The following is an 18,622-nucleotide window of genomic DNA, read 5'->3' on the forward strand; positions in this document are numbered from 1 at the left end:
TGTTATTTTGGAGCTAGACTCCCATCTTGTGCTTCTAGAAATATTTGAGTCCCAGTTTAATATTTTGCTGTGGCTACCCAGTGTGACATTCAAAGGTTTTTGTTTAGTGCTAGAGCTGTCAATCTCGGACATCAAATGACATGCGTAGCACTGATTTCTGTCATCATATATGGTAGGAAAAAGTAGCGGAATATGCTGTTTATGGGATGGTTTTGGGTGCTTAGGGAACCCTTATAGACAGTGCATACCCTTAGCTGTGTGCCTGTGTTGGGCTGCTCTGGCCCTGAGTACTGTCGTGATGCTCCTGTTGTATGACTGAATGTGCAAGACCCTGCTCCCTCTTGGACTTGGTGCTGCTGGCATGTGGTCAGTGATTGCAGGGGTGTTAGAAGCAATACATCAGCCTCCGCGTGTTTTGGGCTAATGGGGAATACAAATGCCCTATGCTACTGTAAAAAGCAATAGATGCAATTCTTCTGTTAGGTTTCTGACACTCCTAGGTTATAAGAAAATTAAAATGCCTTCTGTAAGCAACTTCTATGGGATGAAAGTGTTTTGTTTTGTGTATGGCTGTAGCTATTTCTCTTGCTGAATTTAGTACTTGCCTAGAGTAAAGTCGTTTTGAGCTGCAGCTTAAATACTTGGGGAGTACGCTTTAGCTGAAGACTGGCATTGATACAGCACTAACAAGCTCTAATCTTAAAAATGTATAGACTTGAACGAATGCCAAGAATAATATGCATTTCATTTAATTTTCAAGATTGTGGCGAACTTTCCTTTTTTTTTTTTTTTTGAGGGGCGTGGAATGAAGGAGGAAGTGAATTATACTCTGACAGTGGGAAATGAGAGCAATTAATCTCTGCAGTTGTGTATAGGCAGGAGGGGCTATTTGTTGCTTGACAGAGTGCTCTCAGAACTGGAAACAAAGTAGGTTGTTTGTGTCTTTTTATGTCCTCGTCCTAGTTTGCTGTAGGACAAGAGCATTTACCTCATGACGCTTATTTTTGAACTTTATACTGGAGGCAGTGTTCACATTCCATTCAGTCTTTTACAGCACCGAGAAGGGAGAATTAGTCAGCTGTTCTTTGTTTTTATTTCCCTGACTCTTGAACAGGGTCCAGGCTTGCTCCTGAGGTTTTTCATCTGGATCTGTTTGAATAAAACAGAGTTTCTTGCAACTGAAACCCCTTTATTCATAAAAGGTTATGATAACCAAAAGAGGCCAAGCTTCCCCAGTTTTTGTTTGGGGGTGGGTGGGATGGGGAGTGGAACTGGCTTCCTGCAGTCCTGTTCGCATTAAAGCAGTTTCATAGGACATTTATTTAAAAACAAGAAATGAAAGCTATCATGTTTGTGCCTTAGCAGAGCATGCCAGGATGCCGTTGCTAAGATGATGCATGCTGATTCTGGCATAAATAGTTGTTTGAACAGACCCTACCCTAAGGAGTTGAGTCCCAATCCTTTATCTCCTGTATAGGAACAAATCAATTATTCTAAGGAGGCAGTGTTGTCTCTTGGTGCTGTTGTGTTGCTTTTTGAAAACGTTTTGTAAGTTAGTCCTTAAGTGGGATAATTGCTTTCAGCATTTGCAAGTTAAATGAAGAAAGCTCTAATTAGATTTTATAAAGTGGCTTAGCATGTTGAGAAGGCTTTTCATAAAGTATACTGTGTATTCACTTGGCATTGCACAATTGAATTTCGCGTAGCGCTGACGAAACCAAAAAATCCTATTTGGTCTTGGTCACTCCTGGGTGCTTAAAGGATTGAAAGCCTGTCTTAGGTACTCCTAGCTATACATACTCACCCCCTTTCCCTACCATCCCACCCTCATCAGGGCATTTATCTGTATTTTAGAGACCGGAGGAACTGCATCTTGACCAACCTGTTTGAGGAAGATTATAGGAGTAGGGTACAGAAACTTGGTGTTTTGTAGCACTTTAAAATGGGGTCATGGCACATACTGTTTAATCTGTCTTAGCTGTTATTATGCTGTGCTAATTGTACAGTGGTGCTGGGTGGCAGAGAGCCATTTTGTTCAGGTTAGTCTTGGCTCTGTGTGGGCGCTTACTGAGTTCCACAGAAACTGAACAGTGCCCATGCTTAGTAATCCTTGGTATTGTTTGCTGTCCAGTAGGTTAGAAATGTGATATGCTAATGCTTTACTATTGCCTTTGCAGCCTTGGCATAAGTAGAGGGACTGGCTGAAGCAACATAACGCTTTGCTTGCCATCTGAATAAGAACTTAGCCTAGTCACAAGCTTCCTTCACGTGTGGTTTCTGCAGTGCGTGTGCCAGAAGCTTCCTGATGAGAATTGGAAAGAGTCCCCAAAGCCGGTGTTTGTTCAGATCATTTGGGTGCTGTTGCTGGATGTGACTTACTAGAGTCTCTTTAACTAAGATGCACTCTGGGAAGTAATACCTTAACTGAATCAGTTAATCAGTCCTTGAAGCTTCATCTGCAAAAATGTAGATGCTACATGTAAACAACTTTGAACACAGTTCAATGAAACTAGATCTAAAGAAAAGCAGAATCATAAAATCATAGAATGTAGTTAATGTAGGAAGTACTTAATAGAAAGTCCTTAATGAGAAGTCTTGCCTTGATTTGTTATGAGTTCAGATAACCACAGAAGCAGATAAACAGAAACTGGGCAAAACTTATTTGCCTGCTGCTCTGCTTGAGAATACTTGGATTTGTTTAATACTCCCTTGCAGTTATCAGTATGCAGGTGAAATTCTCTGTAGTAGCTGCAAATAAGTTTGGGAATGGCAGTCAGTATGTTTAGAGCAGTAGCAATTACAGCAAGTACTTCGTGTGTGTCTGCAGCTCATCTTTGGTGATAAGGCCCAAATATGAATAAGGGTATAGAGATCGTGAAGATCTGCTCACCTTGGACCTTAACTCATGGATTGTCAGCCAGCCTACATTGTGGCAGGAGGGGACAAAAGGTTGTCCTGCTCTATAACCATACTTGAGTTCTTCAGTTGTAGGTTAGAGTGTGTCATGTCTACGTGGTCAGTTTTTCTCACTTGTGCTTATAAGGGGTCAAGTTCTTTGAGTGCTTCTGGAATCAACAGACTTTCCTGTTTGAATTTGGAGGGTCACTTTCTCCATGACAAGTTGCGGCAGTGTGTTCTTTGTCTGAACAACAGGCTTGCTATTGTAACCACATGAAGTATGTGGTTTTTTGGATGAACATTTGCAGCCGCCCACGGGCTCTTGATTCACTTAACCACATGTGCCTGGAAGTGTTTTATTCATTTTCAGTGACTGTCCATATCTGTCTTTGTAAATGAACTTTGTGTCCCCCTTTGAAGTATACACAAATTACAAGGACTTCCATGGTCAAACTGAGTAGCTCCCATGTGAACACGGATTTAGGCCTTTCCCCTCTTGCTTCAAATGTCAAACCAATGTGTACCACTGTTTAATGAAGTTATTTACTTGTATTGGTAAACACGTAGATTAAATTGGAAACGTGGCAGGTTCCATATGATCTTGTAAGGGATATGCAAGAATAACTCCGGTTTTCTTTGAGAAAAGATTACAATTGTGTGAAGTCTTCTTTATTAGAAGAAATAGCTCATGCTGTGGCGGGGTCTGCAAGTTGGTAGGGGTTGAAGTTCTTAAGTGGACTTGAGGTGATGAAGTTTCTGTGTCTGTACAGATGAAATGATCAAACTTAAAACCTTTAATAGCCCTTTAAAAAGGCAGATATTGCCCTGTGAGATGTGACCAGTACATAAATCAGGAAAGAAGACGTTTTTCCTGAATTCTTGTCTCATTTTAACATAATCTTAGGAGCTGAAATTTGTATGTTGTATACTTTGCTAGTATACCAACTGTGCTGTTGATGTGAATGGCTTGGAACTGGTATTGTGGATGCTGAGCATCTCAGCCTTGTGTCTGTACTCAGACAAATTTCAGTTGACAGTGCAGCTCTTCATGGTGAGGCAGGTCTGGAAATTAAGCTGAAGAATTATTCTTGAAAGTGCCAAAGACGTTATTCGAGCAAATGGGGCAGGATTTACTTTAGCCCATAGAGCATACAGAGGTGAGGGAGTGAGGGAAGATAGCTAGATCGGCAGGTTCAATTAAAAAACTGCAGTGACCTGGCAAAATGGGGAGAATCAGATATCACGAGTAGATCTTACCGTTTGGTCTACCAGGCAGCTGTGCCAAGGTAAATATGTGCTCTTTGGCAAGGGAGAAATGGCATATCATTAAGCGTCCCAGCTACGTAATGAGAGATGGACTTTGTCTACTGTAGTTACTTTCTTGTGAATCGGGAGCAAACTTGGTGAACACACAAATTGGTACTTTTTGTGCAAAGAAACCACCCTGTGTGTTTGGAAAAGGGTCCTATGGAAGGTACTGCTTTGTATTTTCTGGGAACAGGGTAGATAGAGTATTTTCAGCCGCCTTTGTCAGCTTCCATGTGACCAAAGGCAATGAATGAACTTTTGTGGCATTTCAGGATATTATGCTAATATTTCATTTCTATCAGTACACTTTTCAGAAAAAAAACCCCCACCAAAAAAACTAACAAACCATGAAGTAACTAATCCTCAAAGCTGTAATCACTGGTGATATAATACTTCTTATTTACAAAACATGAACAATTCAGTTTACCTCTTCAGATTGTCATTTGAGTTACTGTAAACAGTTTACAGCAACTTTTTTAATCAAGAAATTGTTTCTAGAACATTAGTCAAGTCTTTTGAATGCAAAGATGTAATGCTTCCTTTCGTATTTTATCCATTTTAGTGGTTTATTCCATCGGCATATTTTAAGCTTCAGTAATTTTAGTAGAATTTTTTTACATTAAATGGTACAATTATGAAGATGATTTCTGCCCCATGCCCCCATCCCCCAGTAAGGCAGTATTTGGTAGCATTTTGAGCAAATATTATGCTGTGTTCAGTGTTGGGCCCCTCGCTGCAGGACAGACACTGAGGGTCTGGAGCATGTCCAGAGCTGGGCAGGGGCTGGGGGGGTCGGCAGGGGGAGCTGGGGGGGTCAGCCTGCAGAGGGGGGGCTCAGGGGCACCTGGTGGCTCCTTACAGCTGCCCGGCAGGGGCTGTAGGCAGGGGGGGTTGGTCTCTGCTCCCAGGGAACAAGTGCCAGGACACGGGGAACCGGCCTCACGTTGTGCCGGGGGAGGTTTGGATGGGATATTAGGAAAAATGTCTTCACAGAAAGGGTGGCCGAGCGTTGGAACAGGCTGCCCAGGGAGGCGGTGAAGCCACTGTCCCTGGAGCAATTTAAATGACATGTAGATGTAGTGCTTAGGGACATGGTTTATTGGTGGACTTGGCAGTGTTGAGTTAATGGTGGGACCTGATGATATTAAGGGTCTTTTCCAACCTAAATTATGATTGTTTGTTATGGCATGACTACTTTTCTTTGACTGGAAGTGTTCTAATAAGTGGTGATTTGCTACATCTTCACCTACTTGCGTAATCTTTATTTTTCAATAGATTTTAATATATTTTTTCTTTCATACTTAGTCTTCTGTACACATTACATTTTGTTATCCCTTGAAATCTTATCACTTGTCATGTTGATTTCCAGACTGTCAAAGTCATCGAGCCAGCCTTGTTCTGGCATCCTCCTTTAGGAAGTGCCAAAATGACACAAACTACAGAATTTATTTATAGGCAAGATGTCAGTTTTTTCTTTTGTCTGATATTTTCCAAATAAGGCTTTTCAGATCTTGATTTCTAGTATTTTGGAGTACAGGAATATTGCTGTCATGCTTCAAGAGGAGACTACGAAGGTTCTCAGTTAGATGTGGGAAGCAGAAGGGACACTGCCCAGTACTGCATAGCATTGTCATAATGTCATTGAATAAATTACTCTGATTTAACTTGAGCACTCCTGGATGGATAAGCACATAATAATTTGACTGGGGCACTCTGTGTTTCTCTTGAAGATCATAACTTATGGCAGTTTTGCTTACTGTGGTAAACTTCCTTGGAGTTGGAGACTGGAATGGCCGTACCTATTTGTGAAGGACAGGGAGTGCTTTTGTTACCTTCGAAGACCCATTACGGGATATAATTGTTTGTGGGAGTGTCTGGTTATGATCTGTTAGAAAACAGCCTATTAACAAAACAGAGGCTCTTCTAATAGAACACTTCTTAATCTTCATCCTGTGGAGTTATTTATAGGCTGTGACATCTTACTTTGCCTCTCGTGTGCATAGATTTCTGTTACTTTTGAAAGATCAAGTAGCTTTCACACACCTCTGAAAATACTTCTGGAGAAGACAGACTGTTTTCTAAGGAATTTTCCAAAAACTCTTCAAGTCCTAAGTTTGTGGTAAAAAACGTGTTAAGGTTTTTGCTGGTGTCTTTTTAAAGGACAAAACTTGTGGAATGTCCTGTTACATAGTTGCTTATATATTAATCCTGTATTTGTCTGATTACAAACAGATTTTCTTGAATTTCCAAAGGATTTCCAGTTGCTTATTTGCCTTTAGCGAGTGCACAGTGACCTACCTGGAGCAATATTAAATGTATTATTCTCTTTATTTTATGGTTGTTTTCTTTATTAGAGTGGTCCTAGTGCCAGGTCTTGTCACAAGATGTGCATTGATATTCAACGAAGGCAGATCTACACGTTGGGACGCTATCTGGATTCCTCTGTGAGGAACAGCAAATCTCTGAAAAGTGACTTCTATCGCTACGACATTGACACAAACACATGGATGTTACTAAGCGAAGACACTGCAGCAGATGGAGGTCCAAAGCTGGTGTTTGATCATCAGGTCAGCTGCGCTGATACTCTTAGTACAAGTTCTCAGTGTTTGTGAATCAGTTTTGGTTGTAGTCTCCTGCGATTTAGAAGTGCTGTACCAGGTAACATAATGATGAGGCAGGCTGTGATCTGCACTCTATTAAATTCTAATAGTGTTGTTGTCTGATGCCGCTGACTACTAGTATCCTAATCAAATTGAGTCAGAAGTATCATTAAAACCTTTGCAAACCAATTCATTTTATTAAGACACATTTTATTAAAGCTTAAAGCACAGTTCATCTGGTTTTAATCAGTCTTATTGAGCTGGGCTTGCAGATCTGCCTACTCGGAGGGCGCTGGGGAACGAACTTCTTAAAGCTGTGTATAGTACCTTTGGAAGAATACTATAAGCAAGGCACTGACATGAGGCCAACAGGATCAAGGTTCTCTCAGAATATATCTTCTAAAATTTGTAGAGTGTGCTTGCTTTGTAGAGATTGAAACACCTTAAAGGAGTGGCTATTAATCTTTTAAAAAATCACACCTATCCATGTGTTCAAACTGAATACGGTTTTTACTTAGATTGCGTTTAATGTCTTTTGTGTACTTGAAAAAGGTATCTTGTTCTAAATTGATTTTATAAAGCATGGCCAAGAAACAGTGCATCAGTACTCATTTTTAAAGCAGCCCAAGAACTGCTTTTATTGGTACTAGCTGTTTTGTAACCAAAGCTGCTGTTTGCCAGCACAATATGTGTTTCTGCTGACACGGAAAATTAAAGATACGTGTTGTCTGCAGAACAAAAGCCAATCAGTCTTTCAGTTCTATTAATAACAAATACCAGCCTCCCAGGTGTTGGGGAAAAGGCAAAAGTAAATTGTCAGCTGGCAAGGCTACTCTCTGTACCTTGTTTGCCTGCTTCTGAAATTGCTTCTTTTTTCCCCTGCTGTCTCTTAGGAAAGAATGTCCTCCCTGAATTCTTTATCAATCTGCAGCCTTTCCTCTTCTCTCCCTCAGTACCTACTGTGATAGCGGTTTTTGTTTAACCTTTAAAAATGTGCTGCACTAGAAGTGTTTTGTGTAGGCTTTGCTGAGTAGCATCTCTTTCTCACTGTAATCTTGTCTTCCCCCCACTCCGTGGTGTTTTGTAACCCTCTGTGTTGCACTGTGTCTGAAAACATCACGTGGAGTCAGAGGTTTTTGTTTGGTTTGTACTGCAGTGCATCTCCTGTGTGCCATAACCCGAATTCAGGTTTTGGGGATAAACTTATTTCTGCTGCAGTCTTATCAAAAATCCTTGACCAGGTTATGCTCCTACTTTAGTGTTAGCCCCATTACTTCTGCATAAACATATGCATGGAATCTGAGTAACAAATCACAGGCTGATTTTTGGATCGATTGAGTGATAGCCAGTACATTAGCAGCGATTTAGAATTTTTTTCCCTTGCATAGCCGTTGTCAAAGGCAATACTCTGTTAACTTCGTGGCAGAATTGGCTACGGATCTCAGTGAAAAAATCTAAAATCTTTTGCCCCGAAATCAGCAGCTAGAGGCAAGTTTTTTAGGTGACAGAGGGTACATCTAGTATTTTCTTTTTTTGCTTATTAAATAGTAAGTTGAAATTAGACTCATATTTTAATGAATTTTCTGAGATTAATACCTATCAACCATGAAGACGTGTGCTCTTTTCTGTTTATTAGAGGTTTAGGAGATGTGCAGAGCATTGTCTTAACTTAGTAGTTATCGCTTGCAGGGGAGGGATGTTCAATCTTAAATCTTAGTGTTCAAGTCTTAATGTTCTGGGTTAAAACTGCTTCTGTCATTCTTACAGATGTGTATGGATTCTGAAAAACACATGATATATACCTTTGGAGGCAGGATTCTGACCTGCAACGGCAGCGTTGATGACAGCAGAGCCAGTGAACCGCAGTTCAGTGGATTGTTTGCTTTTGACTGCCAGTGTCAGACATGGAAACTTCTGAGAGAAGATTCCTGTAATGCCGGACCCGAGGATATCCAGTCTCGAATAGGACACTGTATGTTGTTCCATTCTGTAAGTATCCACACCATACTTAAATTTATGATGCCTGAACTTAAGGAGAGCATCTGTTTTTTATTTTTCTTGCAAGTTTGAAGTGCTTTAATCTCCTGGGCAGTGTGTCATCTCACTTGATTTTATGTTTGCTGGCATTCTGATGCTTTTTTGGTAAGTGCAGGTGGTATTAATTCAAGTGTTGGAGCTTTTATGACTTCAGTTGAGTAAAATTTCAAGTAAAAAGCAAGGTGAATTTCGAATAGTTGATTCTAATTGAATAATGGTAAATAGACCCTGATGCTATGTTTCAGTTTGTCTTAAAAGGTTTTTCTTTTTAAAGCTGCTAGAGCAACTTAGAAGTTTGTCATCTAGTAGATAGCCTACATAGTTACGGGAATGGTAAACTTGACTAGTGCGGGGGCTCACTGGGTGTGTACTGAGATGCACAGGCCTCGTATTTCTTTGTGCTGAGCACCCAGCTGTTGCTTGTTGTCTTGAGCAGCTGTTAACAGCTGGGCCCAGATGGTATTATGGGAACTTTGTCCAGAGCCTGATGGAAAAGCAGAGGGATGGGGAGGCTGGGGTGTGTGTAGCATTTTCTTTCATACTGCTATTAAAATCCACGTTTATCGCCTTTCTGGTTGTGCTTGTCAACCCCACGTTTGCTTAAGTGCATAACGGGAACTAGAGGGTGAGGGTGTTAAAGGGAGGACAGTTAGTATCCTATTCTGCACTAGATTTCCGTGTATTTTCAGTGGAATAGTACAGAGAGGATTAGCATCAAACAGGAATGCTTGCATAGGGAGGTGTGGTGCAGTGGCAGTTCTACACTGAATTTACATGGCAGCTTCTTAGTGGTAGTAAGTAGTTTGTAGAGTTTTGCTGACATTAAAATCTGAATTGGGAGTGAAGAGGAAGTGAATTAAGATAGTGGCATTCAAGTGTGTACTGGTATCACCAATTCAAAACTGACCAGTTAGAACAATTCACTGAGTTTATTTCTTTCCCTTTTAAAAGAAAGTTCGGAATTTTTGTAGCGAATACTGTACTTCTAGAGCTTTCACTTTTATTTTTGTTTTGAATGGCTCTTTTAATCTGATGAAAAACATACTGCCATACAAAATTTTGCACAGGTACCTGATGATTTTTCAATTATGTTTCCGTGGAAAACTTAAGAATACAGGTTTCTGTAAGCACAGGTCGTGGAAGCTTAGGTCTTTGCTGTTTTCTCAACCATTTGAAAGAAAAATAATCTGCCTCTTCCACTTGGCAAACTTGAAAGAAGTAAAAAACCTGTTATTCTTGGCTCACTGCTTGCCATTTGCCTGCTCTGAGTTTAGTAATGTGCTGGTACCTGGATGGTTTCTCTTACAGACAGTCTCTTGTTCCTGTTTTGTTTTATTTTACCAGTGAAGTGTATGATCTAATGGGTTTTAGACATGGAGACTATTAATTCTTTAATATTAAACTTGGAAAATGAATTGCTGTTTTAATGTTCTGAAGTTATAGCTTGATCAGACAGGGTTACAATAGCTAACAGTGTAAAATCTGCGTAGTCACTCTGGAGTTGAAACTGTTGGATCCAGGTTTGTGGTATCATATAGATAATGAAAAACAAGTCTTTAAAATTGCATTTTTAAGAGGCTTTTTGGGGCAGAGGAGCTGTGAGCCCTTAATGGTTTAGGTCTTACAACTGAGAAGTCATAAATTCAAGAATCAAGATGACCAAGAATCTAAATCAAGAATTCTTAAGTTTTTATTGAGTTTGAGAGTAATATACTATTCTGCATAATTGTTTTCTGGTGAATTTTTGTGGAGAAAACAGTAAAAGATACTTAGAAAATTAAGAATGATAGACCTGATAGTTAAGGCATGATTTTAAACTTACAGGGAACATATCTGTTACTCTTTGATTCATTAATGTTTCTGTTAATGGTCAGAGTTGGCCAACATACTTTCTTGAGCTTTGTAAAGACCTTTTTTTTCTTATTTTAGAAAAATCGCTGCTTATATGTATTTGGTGGCCAGAGATCAAAGACTTACTTGAATGACTTCTTCAGTTATGACGTAGACAGCGATCATGTGGATATCATATCAGATGGCACTAAGAAAGATTCAGGAATGGGTAAGAGAATAAATACATATTCATTTCTTCCCATTGGTACAAATAAGGAATATGTTGTTAAGCAGGTGAAAGGCAATGTTCAGTGTCCTGTGGTGTCTGGTTAGCATCCTTAACTAGCCCTGCATACCCAAGTAAACTTCACAGTATACAAGTTAAACTTATGCCAGCTCTTTTGTCCTTCCTGTCATTTGACACTCACCACCTTCAGCACAATACAAATAATTGATGTGTGAAACCACATATCACCTCAAAAGGAAAAAATTTCAGCCAACCTAGGAATCAAATTTATCTCCTCTGAAACCCCAGCAAAGGGGGGGGGGCTGTGGGGTGTGGGAGCCTGAAAAGAGTAACTTTCTTTAGACCAGAAAGAGAAAACAATTTTTCCCCCCCTAATTTTCACCAAATGAAAGATGCCATAGAATAGAAATAATCTGCTTGGTTCTTGGTTTGAGATGCAGAAAAGGCAGTAGGATGCTTGGAGACAGAGAACTGGAGTAGAGGGACAAAGGTTATTTTGCCTGGTAGTAGCTGGCTAGAAAGATGAGACCTGTTGTTCTCTTATTCTTGTACTAAATTATCAGGGAGGAGCAAAAAAAGTAGGAGAAGGGAACAAGGCTTCAGTTCTGTTGGGTTCGTACTGTTGGAGCTATGTACTAGATATAGTTCTGTGTACTAGAAACCTTTAGGAACAACCAAAAGGCATTGTAACATAACTGTAAAGAACTGATTTTATATCTTTCTTCTCTGTCATTTGAGGAGAAACGTTCTTTTTTTCCAAAAACGTTTTCTGCATGTATAAGCACATCATTTTACTGTTGCAAACATCCCGATTTTCAGTATACAGCTCAGAAGTGAAAATTTGTGTTGTGCTGGGTATCACTGTAGGGCAGAAGTTATGACTATTTCTCATATTATGCATATTTAGCCCTGACCTTGTTTTCTCTTTTTCCAGTTACCAAAATCCCAGGAAGCTAATTCATCTTGAATTTAGGCTGCCCTCCCTTACCTTGGTCAGGCTTAATTTTTAGCAAGTATTTTTGCTGAACTTTAGAAGTTAATTATAGATGGTTATGAGTTATTGTTTGCTTATTAATTTAGTTATGCCAGTGAGGGAGAAGAAAATCCAAGCTTTTACTCTCTGGAGTCATTTATTTGCTTGAACGCTTCCAAGAATGTCAACAGTAGAAGCTGGTTCTGCCTCCTTTATTGAGGTGCCTGCATGTTGGCTGATGCTGCTCTACACACACCTGCGCACCATTTGTTGTCGTTGGAGCTTTTAATGAATTGATTATATTTTTCCATGAAATTGATAGCATTTTGTCATTTTGTTTTTTTTAAACTACATTTCCTTATAGCCAGAAGCTTTAAAACATGTGGCTTTGAGCTGACACCAGTGTCTACTTCACATTTAAAGATACCGAGCTTGGCTTATGGCTGAAGAAGACACTGAGCTGTGCTTCTCAGCAAGTACATTTAACCATAAGGTTCAGTTAAGCAAATGAGACTATAATGTTTAGCCCTTTTCCCAATTCCCACACGCCTTGAAGTAGTGAATAGTAGACTTTGTAAGAAAATGACTCATTGGAAATAATTCATGAGTAGATTTTCAGTTTACTGTTCTCCCGTGTGTAGAAAGTAAACAAACAGATTTGAATGTTTTCCTTGCTTTTGAAAGATAATTCTAGGATTATTTGCATATTAACAGGAAGCTTATAACATTCAGACAGCAAATGTTGACAGCGCTATTTTCACCCAAAAAAGCAAGTCTTTATTGTGCTCTGGTTAGGTAGTGATACACCATTTTGATCTGTATGAACAAAGTGATTCCCTGACTGGTCGCTGTGCAGTTTTAAGCTGCTGGGTGTGATGAGTCAAGTTGAGGATGCCTGACCTAAATGTTCCTATAAAGTCCCATGATTACATTTTGTTCCTGGCTCACATGTGGCATTCAGTTCTATTCTTAGTTGAGCTATTTTGATTCTTAACCTTTCTAAAAGAACTTAATTGTGCGTTTGTTTAAAATTTTTGTTAAAGTAGTAAAAAGATTCTTAAAAAAATGGTGAAATGGATAGTTAAGGATTATCAGTAATACGTAGTTGTTGTGATGCTAGGAAACTATGGTAATGACATGTTGATGTTGCTGCTGTCATCTTCTAGATGAGATATTTATGCTGTTTAGTATTTCTTTGCTCTTAGTTGTGCCTTTGTTGATGCTGGAACCAGTTCCTTGTATAGGTGATGTGTTTGAGAATAGTGGCTGATAAGTATCACTTAAATTTTCTTAGCTTGGAATAAAGGACAATAACTTTAGCAAATTTAGATGTGCTTTTTTCATTCCTGGGAAAAGTTCAAATTTAAGGTACAATTTCTAAAAGATGGGTTTGCATGCAGCTTTGACTACTAAAAATGTCTCCTGACTCGGTCTACTTTTGAAACATAGGTAAGGCTTGCAGCTCTTTGTGTCTGGCAAATGGGTGAGCATGGGTACTTTCTCCAGCTTGTTGCATCAAAAAAACCCACCCCGGGTGCTTTCTCTTTGCTGTCAAAAGGGGGCACTACGGTGAAATAAGGCCATTGGTTTTCTTTCTGCTGCATGATGACTGTTTGGAGCAAGAAATTTGTTAGTCAGCTAAGGAATGCAACTGTAATGAGTCAGATGTGAAGAAAGGCAGCAGTGGTACAAATTGGAAGTGTAGTACAGTTGAATAGAACCTGTGGATGGAGGACAGGCAGAAATGTGTATGTCAATGAATGTACCCTTTCAGAGCAGTCATATACCTTTAATAATTAAAAAAAAACCCCAAAACCAACCAAAAAACTCCCCCAAACAATAACACATAAAGAACAAAACCAGACCAAATACGCATATGCCAGAGTGTGTGTCTGAAGCATGCTGATGGTCTAGAAATGCCATCGTTATCAGATGTCTTCAAAAGGGTGTGCTGACAGCTTGCCTGACTTGCTTAGTACACCATCCATGACTAATCGTGGGCAGGCATTTCAGGTCTAAACGAACACTTGAGTTCCTGTGATAAACCCTTTGGCCCTGGCTCAGGTGGTGTGTCAGAGCTGTTGGTCAGAGGGAGAATTTCCTTCTGCAAGAGAATCAAGATCATCTTATATCCCTTGGCATCGAGTAACCTTCAAAGTCAAATGAAAACAAGCCTTTAAACATTCTTGCGGCTCCTTTTAATGGTGAAGTAGTTCTTAAGAGCAAACTGCAGATATTTTTTGAACTACCAGCGAAGGTTCCATGCCTCTTGCTGGGGCAAGCGCTCATTCCAGATGCAGAACTGTGCACCTGAGAGATGGGCTGTGTCCTGGATAAGTACCACGGACAGAGGCGGTGCAGCCCAGTCCAAGAAATCCTGGATTAAAACAAGAGAGAATCAGAAAAACATTAATCAAAATAGATAGCACAGCAGTTCCACGTAGCCAGGATCCAACTCAGACAAGGGGTCTGGATATCCCATTTTGATAATCTGCTTGTGACACTTGACAGGGCTTGCCCTTGTCCAGTTTCAGGTCTACCTTGCCAGTGGCCAATGTGTGTCTTTCCATGGAAGTACTTTGTTTTGTGAGGGACCTTATGGGCTCTTCATCCTGTGAGGTGCTTCTCTGAACCAGTCTCAAAACACTTTCTCTGACTGTGAAGGTGAGGAGGAAAGCAGGCAGTCACCAAATTCCAAGTATGCATTACAGAGATGGTACAGCAGTAGAATTTCATGCAGATTTATTAACTGGCCTGGTTTTTCCAAAATCTCACGTTGCTTGGGAGAGAACTGAGTGTTGAGGTTTTGCTTTTTCAACATGACAACCAAACTGTTCAGACGGTCTCCTTAGCTGCCCCTTGGCTGACGGCCAAATGCAGTCTCATCATGAAAAATCCCAGAGGATCATCATTATCTTGCTGTGCCAACAGCTGGCCTGTATGCAATCACTCATCAAGGTTTGCTCCATTAAAGTTCAGGGGAGATGCTGCTTCAGTTTTATGTGGGTTACAGGTACTGGTATGAAGTAATTTGCTGACCTGCTGCTTTTTTAAAATTAATCTATTAGAGAGGTGCCGGGTTCTGGTAAACAGCAATACCCATGTGATGTAGCTTTCTCCAATTTTTTTTTTTAAACCTGAGGCATCACAAGGAGGGAGGATACTTACAAGTCACTTGCAGTGGGATTAGCAGTAGCGTGTTGTGAGGGTTTCGTAACTTAGGAGGCGCTAAAAGGCTGTCGGTGAGCTTGCTTCCCTTAATTATCCTTCATGAATCCTTCAAAAGTGGTCTGTGGACTACAAGTTCTGTATCCTTGTTTGACAATGCTGTCTTTCAAAGCATGTTTAAAAACGTGCTATAGTATCCCCTCAAATGTGAGAGAGGAAATTTAATTCCCAAACTTCTGTCTAGTACTATGAGAACCACATCTGTGAACTCCAGTTTACTCTTTGCAAACTCTGCCTCTGTAAAGGCTCTGTTTTCTTGCTTAAATACTGGCAGCAGCCAGTGTGTGCTTGAAACAACTGTAGCTGTTTGCACATACAAGCCAAAAAATACTCATCTTGCTGAAATGATCACTATGATCAAATAGATGCCTGTAAGTAGGGACTGTGGTAGTAGGAGCATCTGTTTCATGATTAGGTTTCATTTTTGTAGAACAGCTTCTCCTGTGTGTTGTATTTAAACGGAAATTATATTGTACAGGGTTACACAGCATCTTATCGAAGCTCTTTCAGGACTTATTGTTTATGTAACTGGCTACTAACTCAAGGCCTGTGTGGCTGAATATTGTTTTCACATGTTGAGGCTGTGAGCTTTTTGGTTTTGCTATATAAAAATGAGTGAAAATGTGCAGTTCTGGAGAGAGGATTCAGAGACCTCTCTTTTTAGTTACTGCCCATCTGCCCTCCCCTGAGATTACAGGGGAAAAAAACGCAGTGGCACAAGAAAAGCAGTCACCATCTACTAGACTTTTTAGGATTGTATTGTGTTCAGTAACTTCTCTGTACAGGTCTTCCCCTTCAATCGGTAATGTATTATCATGGGACCCAAGTTAACATTGCATAGCAACAGGCCAGTGCTGTGTTCAGGGCTAAGTCTTCACTTGCTGCTTTATGTCCTTCGAGCTGTTTGCCCACAGCTGACCTGAGTGATTACTGGGCCTGAGAGGTACTCTGGAAGGTGTGAAATTGGTGGGGGCTTGCTCCACAGCTGATTTACATCTACATTTATGGGGAGAAACAGAAGAGCTGGGAACTTCCACGGAGCTGTTCTTACCACTTTATGCATCCCTTGGACCTAGTACATTGCAAACAGTAGTTCTTGCAGTGCACTGGCATTACTGTGTCTGATTCTTACCCCTTATGGGTTTTGAGTTGTTTTACTCGAGTCTCAAAATTTTAAACAAATACGCCCGAAGCAATCAGTTACTATCACAGGGTCAGTTTTCTCTCCCATGAAGAATTAAATTTCCTTCCCAACATATGTTTCATTAGTGAAATACCACAAGTACTTTTCACAAGTTTACAGCCTATGTCCCTCTCTAATATGCTGACTGCAATCACTCGAATTATATCCAGCATTTACTGCAAGTCTGCTGCACTTCCAGATTCTGAAGATCTCTTACCCTCTAGTGGAACTGTTTGTCAGCTGTGAGGACTTTATGTAGCCCTTTTGCTCTGTTGAGGATCAGACTTCCTTAGTAAACAACCTTTTGATGTGTATGTTGCGTTTAAAAAATCACAGATTCTCCCTCTTATTGTGTAGTAGCTTGCCTTTTCTGTTTCAAGGACTTGGCCAAATTTTTGTCCTGTGTTGGTTTTTTAAATTACATTGCATCTAACTTTGTAGTTTGAACTTCCTCTGCAGAAGACTGGATGTCAACTTTGTGTAGCCAAAGGCACTACTTAAATTTGGTTTCTACACAGTTGCTTAGATAGGTCAAAGAGTTTATTATGTAAGTTGCTGCTCATCTCAGGCTCTCACTAAATGTAGGGATTTTTATTTTTTATATATTATTTTTCTAGATGTTCTGCATTTCAAACAGTCTCAAAAAAGATTGAGTTACAGCTGAGGGAAGCCTGAAATTACTTGACTTGAATTTGGTTTTGATTGCAGTTGCTGCAGATAAATCCCATTGTTACTATCAAGATTAAAAAAAAGAGGTACTGAACTTTGGCTGCTTTTCCCTCCATTATTTAAATAATAATTTCAGCTTCAGAAAATCAAGCATGAACTAGATACAAAATTCACTTATTTAACAACATTTCAGGAGGAGGGATGGGACTTTGATAGGCAACTTTCATGTGCTTTCTGTATGAATGCTAATACAGCAGCTGTATTTGTCATGATTATAATAATTTTCATTTCAGTGAGCCTGAGGTATTAATGCTGTAAAGATTTGTATGCTTTTTTTCTGAAAACCCAGCATGGTCTTAAATGTTCAAAGCAGCAGATAGTATTGCGAAGACGTTTTCTATGTACATCAGTCAGCATTGCTGATCAAATTTAGATGGCTCTTCTGCCAGAAATGTCTTAAATGTGCCTTGAATTTAATCCTTTTAGGTTAATTTAGTCCATGACTATGCAAGCAAACATATTCATGATACTTCTCAAGAATTAATGATATTTAGTCTAATTTTCATCTTAGTTCTCGATTTCCTTATTGGGTGACTTTCACAGGACTCATTAGTCTTATTAAAAAACTTCATTGTGGTTTGCAGGTAAAACAAGGTATGTAGTTTTGCCAGCATTGTTTTCTGCTTTTTTTTCCCCTTTGCGCTGCCACCAATTTGCTTATAAACTGGATTAATTTTCCTTTGAAACTTTGTGGCAAAATTGGAAGTCAAAATAGGCAGGCTGATGAGGGCTCCAAGTGCTCTGCCTTCTGCTTTTCTGTGCAACCATAAACAAGGATTTTGTCAACACAACTCTGAGATTGAATTACCTGAATGTATTTCAGTTTAAGTTTACATAAGAATTATGTTGGTTTTTTTAAGAAACATTTGGGTCTTTTGGCTTTGCTAAATATTTTGGTAGGGGCTTAAACTATAGAAAACCAAGTGCCGCTCAGAAATTTTTGAATTTGTTTATTACTTTCTTGGCTTACCAAATGAGAAGAGTGAAGTACAAGACTGAAACCTATTACCAAATGCGCTTGCAAAATACTGTTTTGTGTGTTCTGAAACAGCAATATTCAGTGGTTTATTAGTGTAGGTCTTGTGCGTGCAATTCACAGTTAATTGCAGGGAAGAATTCACAAAATACAAGAGTTCTGAGAATTTTTCATGCCAAAATCTTGACCAAAGGCCAGGAACTTTTACCAGCCTTTGTAAACTGACCCAGAAAGAGAAATGAGACAAACAGGATCTGTAAACAGAGATCACGTGCCCTTCACAAATACATTTTGGAAGGAGGGTTGCCTGGGGAAACAGGAAATGGGGAATTATACAACAAACAAAAAGGACTGCCAAACAAATTTGCTGACCTTTTTTCGGGGAATTATGATGAAAACTGCTGGAATCTTCACTATTTCACCAGATTTTTAAATCTGAAGATAGAACAGAAGAATAGCTTCTTCTTGGTAATTATACCACAGCTATTTAGAAAATAGAAAAAAACTTCCTTGACATCTTTGTCCTAAAGAAAGCAATGCAAGGTTGTGAGCTATGTAATTCTGAGTTAATCTTGAATTTTTTTGAGTTTCCCAGCTTTTGCAATTCAGCTTT

General features: G+C 39.6%; 1 protein-coding gene across 4 annotated transcripts in view; it reads left to right on the forward strand.

Moving 5' to 3' along the window:
- MKLN1 (muskelin 1) overlaps positions 1-18,622 on the forward strand; it is a 98,255-nt gene that overhangs the window by 61,780 nt on the left and 17,853 nt on the right. For all 4 annotated transcript variants that reach the window (XM_056341296.1, XM_056341295.1, XM_056341297.1 and 1 more), the window contains 3 exons: positions 6,561-6,773; positions 8,574-8,795; positions 10,773-10,902. In XM_056341296.1, the coding sequence (XP_056197271.1) occupies positions 6,561-6,773; positions 8,574-8,795; positions 10,773-10,902 (565 nt within the window). The remainder of the gene's footprint in view (positions 1-6,560; positions 6,774-8,573; positions 8,796-10,772; positions 10,903-18,622) is intronic.

The sequence above is a fragment of the Falco biarmicus genome, chromosome 5 (genome assembly GCF_023638135.1).
Source record: "Falco biarmicus isolate bFalBia1 chromosome 5, bFalBia1.pri, whole genome shotgun sequence".
Taxonomy (NCBI): domain Eukaryota; kingdom Metazoa; phylum Chordata; class Aves; order Falconiformes; family Falconidae; genus Falco; species Falco biarmicus.